Below are 14,013 nucleotides of genomic sequence, written 5' to 3' on the forward strand. Positions count from 1 at the left end.
CAACATATTTGTTAACATAATTTCTAGTTCCTTGTGTACAACTTCTTTTTTTCTTAACCTAAGTTTTGTTAATTAAGAAGAAAAAAGTAGTGACCCTAGCAACTTTTTGAAGGTGGAGGGCTCTGTTTCGACCGGAATGATTGGTCAGGAGGTACGAGCTCCTAGTGACCTGTGCTGTCGTTCAGGTGAGGGGCGAAGCCCAGCGAGTGTCCCGGGGAGGCTCAGACGCCGGACGCGAAGCACACAACGCCGTGTGTTTGTCGAGTGTGTGATGGTGATGTCCCTGAGTGACAGCGATTCTCAGTTCTGGTAGAATGTCACCAACTCTGTAAAATGGGTGTTCAGAATTGTGGTGTAGTTGCTCCCAAATATAACCTCCACTAGGTTTGGAAAATTTGAAAACAGATTCAGACTTTACCTTATGCTACAAGGAAAAGTAGAAACTTAAGATTTGCATGGCTCCTTATTTGTTTTGTTTGTTTTTAACCTCCAAATATTATTTCTTATGTTCTTTAATAATGGCTAGCTCTCTTTTTCCCACTAAAATCTGGAGAATGAGTTTGGTTTTTATATTTGTAGGAGAGTTTCCCTGATTATTTAGCAGCAAGAAACGGGTATAACGCACATGCCACTTTTATCATTATGGAAGTTGCAAATCATAAATTAATTATTTTCTCTTTTTCTTCAAAAAAATTTTCTTAATTGCTTACACTGTTTTTGGCATTTGGACCAGGCATTGTTCAATAGTAGCAAAAGTAGCTCCTTGGCATATTTTTATTCACTTCAAAAGGAGTGGATTTATATTTAAAAGCAAGAATCGAGTTTAGTTTGCCCAGCATTAACTTCTTGCAAGAATCCTTGAAAGTATAAAAGGTCAACACTCTTGGATATAAAAAACAATAGTCCTCAGCATTTTCCCCATTGTGTTATAAGCCTAAGTGTCGGACCTGGAGACTAGGGGAGAGATGAACCCAGAAGGTGTTCTTTCGAAATGAATTTCCCTGTTACAAAGCTGAGTTGGTCCTAATGGGTGAGGACGACGCACACGCACAGCAGCTGCTCGCAGAAGCTGGCCCGGCGCTTCCTGTACAGCTTCCAGTAGTTTCCCAAAGACCGTGCTATGGAAGTCACGTCACAAACTTGCCGCCCCGTCTCATCCACGGTAGCACTGATCTCTGCGGGGGTGTTGTCAAGGCTGAATAGGGTGCGATTGCTAAGAACGTGTTTAGTGTTATGAGAAACAGCAACTGTGTTCTGCTGCGGCTGCCATCCTGCATCCCCCCGGCAGGGAGCCGGCGTTCCTGTGGGCCCTTGTCCTCGGCACGCGCTTCTTGGCCATCCATGTGTCTTTTCTGGTGAGCTGTCCGTTCAGATGTTTTGCCCATTTTTTAATTGGGTTCTTTTCTTATTGTTGAATTTTGAAAGCTCTTTGTGTATTTTAGATGCCACTCCTTTGTCAGGTTTGCATTTACTGAAGATTTTCTCCCGGTCAGCGGCTCATCTTTTCATGCTCTAAACTGTATCTTTCCCAGGGAAGCAGTTTTTAACTTTAATGAATTATTCATTTTTTCTTTCAAAATATATTTAATAAGGCAGTAAATGTATCCTCTCTGTAAAAAGAAATTATTTGAATCAATTGATGCTTTATAAGTGCTTATAAATAGAAGTTACCATATTTGCTTACTAGCTTATTTTTGTCCTTTTAAAATTGAGATGGTTTATAACTTTTAAAAATCCTCAAGCAAGGACATATTTATTGATTTTAGGGAGGGAGGAAGGGAAAGAGAGAGAGATAATGATGTGTGGGAGGCAGCCAATCAGTGGGAGTTGGGGGCGGGGGGTCGTGCCCCAACGGGAAATTGAACCTGCAGGCTAGGCATGTGCCCTGACCGGGGATCAAACCCACAGCCTTTTGGTATGTGCGACGATGCTCCCACCAACTGAGCCAGCTTGCTCTCTTGCTCTTGCTCTCTTTTGGTTTCTGGCTTACTCACTGCTTACAACGAAGTTCCCTGGGTGCTGCATACCCCTAGTTCACTTGATGGACTGTGACACACACACAGCTGAATGAAGTTGAAGCTTCGCCTTTGCCATTTGTGACTTACACTGGAAAGTCATCCTGGCCCTACAGCTAAACTTCTCCCTTGGGATTTATCCTTAATACATCACTGGTTGGGTTTTTTTTTTAATGGCCCCCAAATGATGTTGGTCATTTTGGTTTTCTGGCTAGAACATGAATAAGATTTACCTGTACTCGTTTTTAAAAGTTTAAAACAATCAGTATTTCGCATACTAAGAATCACGACATCAACAATAACATGCCGTGTAGTACACAGTGAAATTCTCTGCGGTGCTGGCCAGGGTGATCTTTCCTATCGACTCAGAAATGCCTCCACCACTCGGCAAAGGCAGCCCACAATGCCATCACTCAGCCTTGAAGCTCAGGTGACACCAGCAGTCCGGCAGTCAGGTGACACCGTGGAGCTTCTGTCTGCTAGGAAATGTTTTGCTTTCCGTTGCAAATGGCTGTTGACAGATAACCCGTTTTCTGTGTGTGTGGATGTCGTGAAAACACCACTGTGAGTTCAGGAGACCTTCCCTCACTAAACACACACGAAGCTCATCTTTAGGATTTTGCTATTTGCAAAACATGATGATGCATGATTATGTCTTGAGCCTATAAACTTCCCCTCTTTGTCCCTTCCTGCTGGCCCGCTGTTCACACCGTCACCCTCCCCCGGTCTCCAGTACTGGACGCCCCGTGGCCGTGCAGTCAGTTCGGAGTCGCTTTGCTTACAGTCATCGCACATCCGAACCCCACCAGCAACTTCAGTTCTTCTCCGGGAAGCGCTCCAGAAGAGCTGGAACTTCAGGAATTAGACAGGTCACAGCCGGAGAGGGAGCATATCCGCCTGTAGAAGCTTATAGGGACGTGTGAAATGGAAGCCTCCTGGACTGCTCCCCTGACTTCCTGACCTGGGCAGTAAATGACTGTCACTGGGGAGGAAAGGGTAGACAAAAGTTAGTCCACAGCCACCAGATTCTCTGTTGGCCTTCATTACACATTCAGTAACCAGAACTATACTAACAGTATCAGTGGTGTTTGCCACAGGTCTGTTGAGCGTTTACCGTGTGCTAGACGTAAGTGCTTCACGTAGTCACCTAAGTTGATACAACCGTATAAGGTACAAAATTAATATGCTCATTTTACAGAGAAGAAACAGGAGCCTCCTTTCAAGGTCTCACAGTTAACAGCCCCAAGATTTAACCCCAAGTGCACCTCCAAAGCCTTCACCCTCACATCCTGATTTCCTTGGATATCCAGTATTTCACTGGAATAGTAGCAGGGGAAGGAGGCTTATTGGGGGAGCAGACAAAGGTACTGATGCTGGAAGATTTCCTTCAGCCCTTGTGGAAAGTGATTTTTAACCTAGCCTGTGTGCCAAACCAAATTTTAGAAACCTGTGGATTGAATAAAGGTTTTGCTAATATTCTAGAAGGGACTCAACATGCGCTCTTGTTCACAAAGTGAGAAATTCTGGAATTAGGATGCCATGGAAAGAGCAGTGATGGCAAGTGTGAGGGCGGGGCCCCTGTCCACTTGGAGCGGGGTGGGGAGTGGGATGGGGAGCAGGTCGGCTCAGGGGCGGGACAGGTGGAGGGAGAGGGGCCCCGCGGCCCGGGCCAGCTGGGATAGGGGAGTCAGCAGAGGGCTTGCGTGGCCGTTCCGTGTTAACTGCATTTGCAGACAGGCCGTGGTCCCAGCCTGGTGGTGCTCCCAGAACAGAAGGAAGGGGACAGAGAAGCACATGGAGGAAAGTGACGTTAACGTCCTAATCTTACACAGTGAGGCTCGAGATGTAAACTGTGGATACCAGAAGCAGCAGCAGAGGCTCAAGCGCTGTTTACTGTTACCAGGATTTAAAAAGGAAAGGGGAGGTGTAGATGCGCTAAATGTACGTGTATCAGCACCAGATTCATAAAGAATGTCTGAGGTTGGTGAGTCAGGACTTAAAGACAGGCACCCTCCAAAGTAACAGTTTAAGAAGTTAGAATTGGTAGTCTCGAGAGCGGAGTGGGTGTGGGGAGGAGCGGGCAAGTGGCTGTAGTGTGTGTGTGTGTGTGTGTGTGTGTGTGTGTGTGTGTGTGTGTGTGTGAGAGAGAGAGAGAGAGAGAGAGAGAGAGAGAGAGAGAGAGACTTACTCTGACCTGCTTGATAACCTAGTCCCATATTCACTATCCCAGAGAATTAGTGCTTACAGTATGTGAGTTGTGGCTCAGTGTAGTCTTCAAGGGTTTTCTCAATTATTCTAATGCCTGCCCTTCTGCAATAGTCCAAGAATCATTCCCATGTTCTAGAAGTAACGCCTTTGTACTGCAGCAGAAAGGCACCAGGATCTCAGAGTGACCTGAGCGATGAGCGAAGACCAGCAGCGCCTGGCCGGCAGCTTGAACCTGCCGAGCGCGTGCTGAGGGAAGGGCGGGAAGAGCACAGTTGCCTTGACGCTGGCTGCACTTCCCAGTGTGCAGTCCTGTCCGGTCAGGAGAGGCGTGCATGTCCCTGGGAGTCTCTGGGCCCTCTGAGTCTCCGGGCCCTCCGAGTCTCCGCTGCAGTAACGGACACTCCCGCAGACAGAGACTTCGCTCGCTGCCTCTTCCCTTGGGGTGCGTCTAGGTATCTGATGATAGCAGGTTTGGGCGAGGTTCGGGTGAATTATACAAGAGAGTACATAGTTGTTGTTAAAGCCCATCACATCCTGTTGCCCAGTTCCCTGTCCAAGTGCTTTGGGCACTGATTGACTCTGGGAAGGACTGTTGACTCCCTGCCGGAGTAGTCCCCGGGTTTGGAGAGGCGTCTGCTACTGCCTGCACGCCGTTCTTAGGCAGAAGCACCTAGGCAAGACCCCAGAATGAAGAACCATCACGGGGTCGCGCCAGAGTGCTGGCAGCACTGTGGTTGGAGACTCTTTGGTCCCGATCTGGTTTCCTGAGGGCGTGGTTTTCTGTAAGAGGAGGAGTCGCAGTTGCTGCTGGGTCAGAAGCAGCTCGTAAGCTGCGGGATTGAGTGCTGTGCTTTCTTGAGTTTTGCAGATGCATTCGCCTTCGCATCCAAGCGTTCTGGGGATATTTTGTATTTTAATTAGGTTATGTCTGCTCTTTTTTCTTTTTGCAGTACTTCTTTCTCAGACCCTTTTATGGTTGCCTTTTTTTTTTCACCTCCAGTTTCCACTGTTCTCACCGCATTGGGTGGTCCAGTTTCATGTCAACAACCACAGACAGACGCACCGTGTAGTATCCCATCCCTCCCCGTGCGTCTGACCTTCCCAGTCGGGTGAATGACTTCTGGGGCTGCCGGAACCAGTGGTGAGCCCCTTGTGGGGGATGCAGATGAGGTTGTTAGGGGTGTTTGCAGTCAGTTCTGGTCACCTGTTCTGCTCACGTATGGTTCGTTCTTTTAAATTGCCTCCCCTGCAACTGTCTCTTCATCTCGCTGGTCTCTGGGGGCGGGAGGAGGGAAAGGAAGGTCCTGCGGCAGTCCCGCCCGTGGTCTGAGCTGGCTGGCTCCGTTGGCCTGTGCCTCACCTTCTGCGTTGGAAGCTGTGAAGGCCTAAACCACGTGGCAGAGGCGTGCTTACAGCAGCTGCGCTGCTCGGTGGACAAGCACGGCCCAGAACGTAGTTAGGTTTCCACGTCGCGGCGCGTCGTCTGCCGAAGTGCTGAGCAGTTTTAAATCCCAGTCTGTGCTGCTTATAGTGCACATGGCACCTGGCACCTTGCAGACAGCTAGACCCCGGGATGTAGGACCGTGGTAAAGAAACCTGAAATTTATTAATTATTCCCTTATAGTGAGTTCACTTTATCTCTGGTTTAAAAAAATAGATTCCTTAAAGCTTCAACTACAAGAAATGGGTATACAATACACATGCACCAGAAGTCCAGCAGAGAGACCAGAGCTCAGCCTCTGGAATTCGGCGCACCCGGGTGTGAGCCCCGTCTCTGCCGTTTATGGGCCCCCTGGCCTTGGGCGTCTTTCCCTGCATCACGGTTATGGTGACAGCACCTCCTGGAGTGACTGTGAAGTGTACATCGTTACCTGCGTATCAAATGACTGGGAAATGGTTTTGAGGTGTGTGAGTCACATTCTCTGATAATGCTGGACGCAGGGGAAAGGCAGCGTTTGGGGTGTGAAGCCTGGGTGAAACGCCCTCATCCGGAGGCTGGCGGGTCTCTGGACCTGCAGGCACTGGTGCGGACCGGGCAGCTTCTGCATGGGAGGGGTGCAGGCCAGGCTCAGGCACGTGCCCGGGAGGGGTTCAGGGCCACGGCCAGTCACGTCACCTCTGTTAGGGGCCTCAGTGTCTTCATAGTTATTTTCAGGTTGTTTGGGTTGCTAGTTAAGAGCCTATTTTGACATGCTCCGACTTGAAAGCAGAAGAAAGGTATTAAAATAAAAGAAGAATGAGTACAAACACTGTGGAAGCGACTGAGATGTCCTTCAGGAAGTGAGCGGACAAATAAACGTGGTCCATCAGATCCGACTAGAAGAAGGGCCCCGAGAAGCCAGGAAAAGGCCTGAGGAACCTTAAGTGCGTATCACCAAGCGGCCAGTCTGAAAAGGCTGCATACTGTTTGATTCCAACTCAGTGACATTCTGGAAAAGGCAGAGGTACAGGGACAGTAAAAAGGTGTGGGGCTGAGGGGAGGGGAGGCAGGGGGTGAACAGAGGGACGGACACTGGGACGGGCTTCTCAGAGGGCTGGAGTGGCGGAGGCAGTTCGCCACAGAAGGCTTTGTTGGTTCAACTAAATGAGTCAAGGCAAAGCGGGGAGGGAGGAGAGAGACCGAGGAGGGAGGGGACGGGATGGGGGGTCAGTGTTGGCTCTGTGGCCAACACTGGGTGTGTGAAGATGACCTTGCTTCACAGGAGCTACGAGCACAGCTGCCTGCCTGTTCCTGTCCCCTTTTCTTCTGCAGGTTGGGGTCAGGTGCTCCATGCCATGCGTGTTCCCCCCACCCCTGCCCCCGCCCCGGGGTCTGTACAGTGCAGGTCCCCCGGAGACGCCTGTGCGGTCCCCAGCTCTCTAGAGCCGCAGTGGAGACTCCTGTGGGATTCCAGACTCGCATTATGATGCCAAGGAAGTTTATAAAACGTTACATTCTGATCAAGGGGGTGCTATTTTTAAATCATTCTTGGTCCCTGACTACTGCTGCACATTAATGGTTTATAGCACTTGTCTTGAATTTCTTACAGCATCAGCTTTGTTCCCAGGCCAGTGTGAGTGCCCTGCTGGAGAAGCAAGTAGAGAGGCTTGTTTGTTTATTTGTTTGTTTTTACAGGGTTAGAGAGTCTGCCGTTGCTTCAAAATGAGTGCTTTCTGCCACGGCTCCCATCTTTCTGTTCAGCTTGAAAAAACAGCAGGTTCTCGAACCTGAACCCCTGGCAGTTTTGTAGGATCTTCCTGGGTAGAGTGGAGGGAGTGACCTGTGTGAACGAGCGTGCTGCACACCGCGGTCTGAGGCCACACGCGTGTCACCATCTGCTTTGTGAGGCCCAGGGGCTGGACATGGTTAGGATTGAAGAAAAATTAAAAGAAAAGGGGAAATGCATGAAGTTTTGGTTTCACTGCTCACGAAGTTGGACCAGACCTAGATTGCCTGTGGCCGCCGTCCCGAGACAGGGCAGGTGTGAGCAGTGACAGGAGGGACTGCGCCCCACGAGCCTGCGAGCTGGCTGCCTGGCCCTTCACGGGGCACAGTTGTTGGCCCCTGGTGTGAATAACTTTTCCCGTCTGCCACTCTGCCCACACCCGTTATTCCTGTATACTCTCTCTCCATCTCCCTCCGTCCCTCCCGTGCCTCTCTTCCCTCTCTCCTCCCCACCCCCTCTTTCCCTTCACACTTGGGTCTTCTTGAATTTGACAGTTACGATTGCAGAGAAATCACACAGGGAGCCTGCCGTCAGTGAGGAGGGCGGGAAACATTTGGCTCTCCCTCTACTGGTCAGCTCTGTTCTCCCGGTCTGCTCTCCCTTCCCTCTACTGCCACGCCGGTCCCCAACCTGCTGCGTTTTTAAGGTGCGGGTTTGATCATCATACGTTATTTTACTTCCATAAAAAGTTCCTTGTTAGTATGTGGCCCCATTTTTCACCTATTTGCAGGCACCCCCGATTATCCCGAATCACTTTCACGTGGGGCCACGGCGCAGCTTCATCCCCCTTGGCACTCGCTGCCAAAGCAGACACTTCCTCTTTGCCTTGAAAGGACAGAACGATGTTCAGCTGCCTGGGCTTAGGCCCAGTGTTTGATTTATACATTATTTAATTTCCTCCTGAAAATTGGAAGCAGGCCTTTCAGGAATGGGAGTCAGTATTTTTCATTTGTTTACGGACACTTTTAGGTCTAATAGAATCACCGGTAGTAGGTGGCAGCATGATTGGGGGGTGACCTAAGGTAGAGCAAGTAGAACGTGAACACGAAGGGAGAGCACTTGGCAATGAGGGGTCTGAAGGTTTTGAGCGGTCGCTGCTGCACATGGCATGGGGGTTTTGTGTGCTAGTGTTCGTCCAGTACACTCTCCTGAGCTGCATTTTGGGGCACCTGTCCTACCTGTAGCCGTCATGCTACAGCTGGAATTGCTGGGGGGCCGGAGTGTGAGGACGTGGTGGGGTTTGACAGAGGATGTTTGGTTCTGTCTGAGCCGCGGTGCGTCTCGCCCCACGGTGGAGTGCAGATGCGTGCCAGGGTGTGAGTGCCACAGTAGTTCGGAGTCCTACAGCAGCGAACTCAGGAAATTAAAAATTAACTCTGGAAACAACCATTTCTTGTTTTACATCCTCTTTTGAGTAATGTACTCTTTTTTAAACCTTTCTTAGATTGTTGTTACTCCTGGTTTACAACCTGTCTCCTTTTACTGCCAAAGTTCTTACAAGGCTGATGCACCCACCTCCCATCCTCAGGTCTGATTCACGTGTCCATCCCCTCTGTGCCCTCTCTCCTCACCTGCAGCAGGTAACCTCTGCTGGCCTCCCTGCCGTACCTGCCTGGATTCAGCCTCCTTCCTGAAACCCTCTCCGCTCTCCACGTGGACTGTCTCGGTTTCCTGTGTGACATCGGACCTCGCTGGTGCAGACTCCTCTCCTGGCAGGAGTGGAGCTGAAGCATTCCCAGGGTCCATTTCTTGGACTGCGTCTCTCCCTGCACTCTCGCCCTTCTCCTTCCCCCACTTCCCTGGGCCTGAGACCTGAGCAGTCTGGAACACCTCTCCCTCTCTTCCCCCCACACTGCCCCCGCCCCCGAAGAGGCTGCTGTTGAGCCCCTGGACACAGCCCCCAGACACAGCCCCCTGTGCCACCTCTGTGCCTCACTCAGCAGTGTTCCTTCACATGTAGGGCCTTGCCGCCGGCCACCTGAGCTCCTGGGGGCACAGGCGGGTTTGGCAGGCAGCGCAGAGGCAGGGAGCCATGCAGCTCTGGGCTTACCGCTGGACCCGTCCCTTACCTGTTTGCGAGATGTGGGCCAGGTGTGCTTAGACTCTTCCGTGTGGCTTTCTTCACGTGTAGATGGAGTGGGGGGTTGGACTGTTGGATGACTTGCGGCTGTGCAGTCTGAGCACTGGAAGGGGAGGGGGCAGTGGCAGTGGCACCGGTCACTGTTGTCATCATCCGTGTTACCTGCCGTCCCAGCATGATAGGCTTCGCATAGGTCAGGCACGTCACTGACCTAAGTCAGCGCTGATGTGGTTGTCTTCTTCCCCCTTCAAACTCCACGTCTTTAAGTCCCTGCTTCCCAGGAGCGTAGAACAGTGACCTCTGCCTCGGTTTCCCCGAGTGAGTTGGCTGCGTAGAGCAGCCCTCCCTTCCTCTAAAGCAAACACTGGCTTCAACATCCTTACAACTCAAAGTGCGTCTGTTTATAGCTATGGAAGGGGGGGAGAGAGAGAGAAACATCAATGCAAGAGAAAACATCTGTTGGCTGTCTCTCGTGTGTGCCCCGACTGGGGACCTCTCGTACGTGACCTGTCCAGGGACCTAACCTGCAACCTAGGTGTGTGCCCTAACTGGGGATCGAACCCACAACCTTTGGTTTACAAGATGACGCTCCAGCCAAGTGAGCCACCCTGGCCAGGGCCGATCGTACACTTTCTAATGTATGAAATCTAAGCCACCGCAAAGTGTTTTTTGGCTTAAATAGCTAGTAATTTTTCTTTTTACAAAATGTTTCTTCTTACAAAATCCTTTCTGCGTCTGAAAAAAATTCTAGAAAGCAGATTTTCTGCTTCTCAGAAATTGTCACACCTTCACAAATCACACTTTGTGCTGGTCACGGAGTCCTGTTGCTGACTTGTCACTTGGGGGACCAGGAACAAGGATGTAGTTCTGCTGGCAGTTTTGCAGAAGGAAGTAGGGAAGAGCTGTGCTCTGACCGGCCTGTGCATCTGTGACAGAAGCACCACCACTGATGGGCGTCCCTGGCGGCTGGGCCAGCGGGGCGGGCCTCAAGGGGACTTGGGAGCAGGGAACACCCTCCCTCCTTCCCTCCCTCTGGCTCTCATGCCAGCCCTCCGTGCTGCTACTGTGGTGTGGCTCAGGCCCCTCTCTTGTGGGACCACTCTGTCTCCTAGGAGGGCCCGGGCTCACGTCATCAGCTCCCCTCACTCATCAGGGTTGATTGTCCTGGGCGTGGGGGTCACTGCTCTCCTAGGCTCAGGTTGGCACCTATTCGGTGGGTCTCACACATCGTCACATCCGACCAGCGGGCCACCAGGGCTTCATCTCATGTGTGTCCCCAGGGTGCAGCCAAGAAGCAGGCAGAGCTGCTGCCAAGGACTCCCTTCTGCCCTGCCTCCCCACTTGTTGGCCCCTTCTGAGTAGGATTGTCCTTCTGAGTTTTCACATGACTCCAGGTAAGTCAATCTTGGAAACAGGGGACATGGTCAGACTGAGGGTCATGTGTTAGCACGGGTAGGGCCTGGACGACAAGGAGGGTGTGTCGCTGAGAATGAGTTAGTGAGGCCAGCAGTTTTCAGGTCATGATGGCTTTGGGCGCGAGGAGCCTGAGTGGAAGATGAATGTTTCAAAAGCCTGAGTTGAACATGAATCTTTCAAATGTGTGCATGGAGCAGAGGCATTGGAAGACGTGAGAGTGGATTCATTCTTTGCGAGGTCGTAGGTAAAAGCTAGAAACCAGGGGCCAGTGACACCATGGCTACTTCAGAACTGTCTGTGGTGTGGGAGTGTGTGATCTTTGGAGAGTTAGAGCCGCGTTCCCATGTACCTGAAAAGTCAAGGCAGGAGAGTCACACTGGTTGGAATCGCCAGGGTCGAAAAGGAATCCTGAATGTCCTTGTCCTGTCCTGCCTCCCCAGCCCATGGTACCGCCCCTGGCAGCAGCTTAGGCGCTGAACCTGAGCTGACCTCGGTCCCACCAGAAGCCTGCTGCTCGGACGTTCCTTTACCTGCGGCAGAGTGTTGGCAGCCGGCAGCCCCAGAGGTGGGACGGTGGGGGTCCACTCCAGTAGCCAGGCTTCAGTTGAAAGCCAGGTTCTGTGGCCTGGCGCCTCTGGGAGGTGCAGAGAGGCTGAGCTGGGCCGGGGCCTGTGAGAGGCTGGAGGTCTGGAAAGGCTCTTCCAGGATGAGCAACGTGAAAAATAGGGAGAAGCAGGTAAGCAGAGGAGCCAGGAAACTGGATTTCCAACACTCACCTTTTCTAAAGTTTTGGACAAGTGATGGTGGGAAAAGCAAGATGCTGGAATCTTTTATCCTTCAACTGCCATTAAACTTTGAATGACATATAAAAAACCCTAAAACGGAACAGAAGACGGAAAACCCCTCAGGTGCCCATTGCTCAGGGTCTGGTCGCATAAGCTGTGCAGCTGTCAGAAGAACGAGAAGCAGCTCTCTGTAACCTGCTCCGTGATTTGCAGTGGTCCAGTGAAGAGGCAAATAGAGAAAACTGTGAGTAGTGTGCTCAGATTTATCTAAAAAGGTGGCAAGAGCGTGTGGAAAGCTACCCAGCCAGAAAACAAATGACCAAGTATATCCCAGCCAGTGAGCGAAGAGGGAAGAACAGAAGCAGGATGGATAGCAGCATTTCCAACCCTCGGTGAAGGAGGAGGGCCGGGCACTCACCAGTGGCTGCCGCACCACAAGAAGAACGCCGGCCGGGCGTCGCAGGCATCCCCGTGGTTCCAGTCCCGAGAATCCAGCCTGGGTCCGCCCAGGCTCCAGACCCCGTTCTGAGCTGACAGGAAGTGCAGGCCGAGGGATGTGTTAAGTCGCACCCCGGGGACACTGTTGGAAACGAGGAGCGTGGAAACTATAGAGGACGTGTTTCTTCAACAGGAACTGCAAGGAGAAGAGGGAGAGCTACCCTTTAGATGTGAGGCATGTGAACTAAATTTAATGTGTGGTTCTTACTTTGATCCCAGTTTGATCAGACTGTCTGTGAAATGCAATTATGTGTAATTGGCAAAGTTTTGAGACTAAATATTGATAACGTTAAGAAGTTACTGCTGTTTTTATGGGCGATAATGATGTTACGCCTTTTTTAAAAAGCGTTCCTTTAGAGCTGTGCGCTGAAGTGTCTGCGCGTTAAGTGCAGATTATGACTCTAGGATGTGCTTCCCAGCGCGCAGCGCAGTGTTGGGCGAGAACAGGAGCGCCGGCGCCCCTGCACTGGCGCGTGGTGGTCGTGTCAAAGCCGGGAGCAGGCGGATGAGTGGTCACTGCACGGCATTCTCTCTGCTGCCGTTTTCCTTTCTCTTTCCGTGTAAATGAGACGGGGGCGGGGGGGGTGGGGGTGGGGTGGGGTGCGCTCTCTTCCTCCACTGCTTCTGAGGACTCCAGTCTCGTCTCCCCCTGCCTCCCTGCTCCGTTCTCTGCAGCAGGAATCTGGCACTCTTACCGAGGGCAGCGGAGCTGTCGTGGGAGACACTTCCAATCCTCTCCAGCCACTTAGACGGGAGAAAGGGGCCGGAGCCCCGCACACTGGGGACGTGTCCACCACGGTCTGCCCCTCCTTCGGCCTTGCCAACATGCATTGCCAGTCACGTGCATGATTTTAATTGGATTTAGGGAATGTCTCCAAATAAAAGTTTCACAAACTTCCAAATTGAACAGCTCCAGACTGGAGCCTTGAAGTCTAATTAGCCATTTATGACCCCTCCCCCACCCCAAAAATTGAGTTTTTGTTTTCTTTTCTGATGTTCATTGGGGCTGTTCCAGTTGCCAAGAAAGAAAACAGATTTGACAGGAAGATAACTTCACGCTGTGATCATGGCCTGCACTGAAGTCATCGCCCAGAAAGAACAGCTTTAGTGTTCCCTGTGGCGTCCATAATCAGTTGGGAGAACTTGACCGGTGGCCCTCGAGGTGTTCCAGCCTTCTAGTCGGATGGCACCTGTCACCTGGAAGCCACTTGTATAGCCCAAGACAGTGGCAGCTAGGGACAGCGGCCCCGCCACAGCAGGCTGTGTGCATGCTGGAACCGTGACCAGAGTGGGGGCAGGGCACGTGCCCACTGGGCACACACGGTTCCACAGTGGCCGCTTTTGAACAGAACATTGGGAGGCAATGTGTTGCCAAGACAGCACTTGAGAGGAAGCAGTGTGTGAGCACCCCAGGTTCCGGTGCACAGAAGAGGATAAAGGCCCCTCTCCGCGTCCTCTCTCGTCCCCCAGCCAGTCAGCACAGGCCTGCCCACATGGCTCCACATCCCGCCTCCCGAGGCTCTTCACCACCCCTGAAAATGACAGTGTTGTCCTGTCCCTCCAGGGTGCCCCCCCCCATACACAGTTGATTCGGGGCACAGGAAATGACCCTGTGGCCTTTCTCCAGCCACGGAGACTACACCAGGCCGATCAGAGACTTGCCACAGGGGTTTGGTTACTGGAACTGAGAAAAATAAGGACCTGCCGGTGGCTAAACCTGACAGTTACAAAGCTCCACGTTGCCCTGCCACGTTTTGTGCCACGCGGGAAAACCCACTCAGGTGAGAGGCACAAAGCGGAAGTAC

General features: G+C 51.7%; 1 protein-coding gene across 4 annotated transcripts in view; it reads left to right on the forward strand.

The window, feature by feature from the left end:
- Positions 1-14,013, forward strand: part of AFG2A (AFG2 AAA ATPase homolog A) — a 191,930-nt gene that overhangs the window by 163,064 nt on the left and 14,853 nt on the right. Inside the window, exon 16 of one of the 4 annotated variants that reach the window (XM_053911556.1) lies at positions 9,007-9,187. The exons of the other annotated variants lie outside the window; for them this stretch is intronic. Coding sequence (XP_053767531.1) covers positions 9,007-9,063 — 57 coding nt within the window. The 3' untranslated portion in view covers positions 9,064-9,187. Of the gene's footprint in view, positions 1-9,006; positions 9,188-14,013 lie in introns of those variants that run through there. 4 annotated transcript variants of the gene reach the window in all.

This window comes from Desmodus rotundus, chromosome 9 (assembly GCF_022682495.2).
Source record: "Desmodus rotundus isolate HL8 chromosome 9, HLdesRot8A.1, whole genome shotgun sequence".
NCBI classification, from domain to species: domain Eukaryota; kingdom Metazoa; phylum Chordata; class Mammalia; order Chiroptera; family Phyllostomidae; genus Desmodus; species Desmodus rotundus.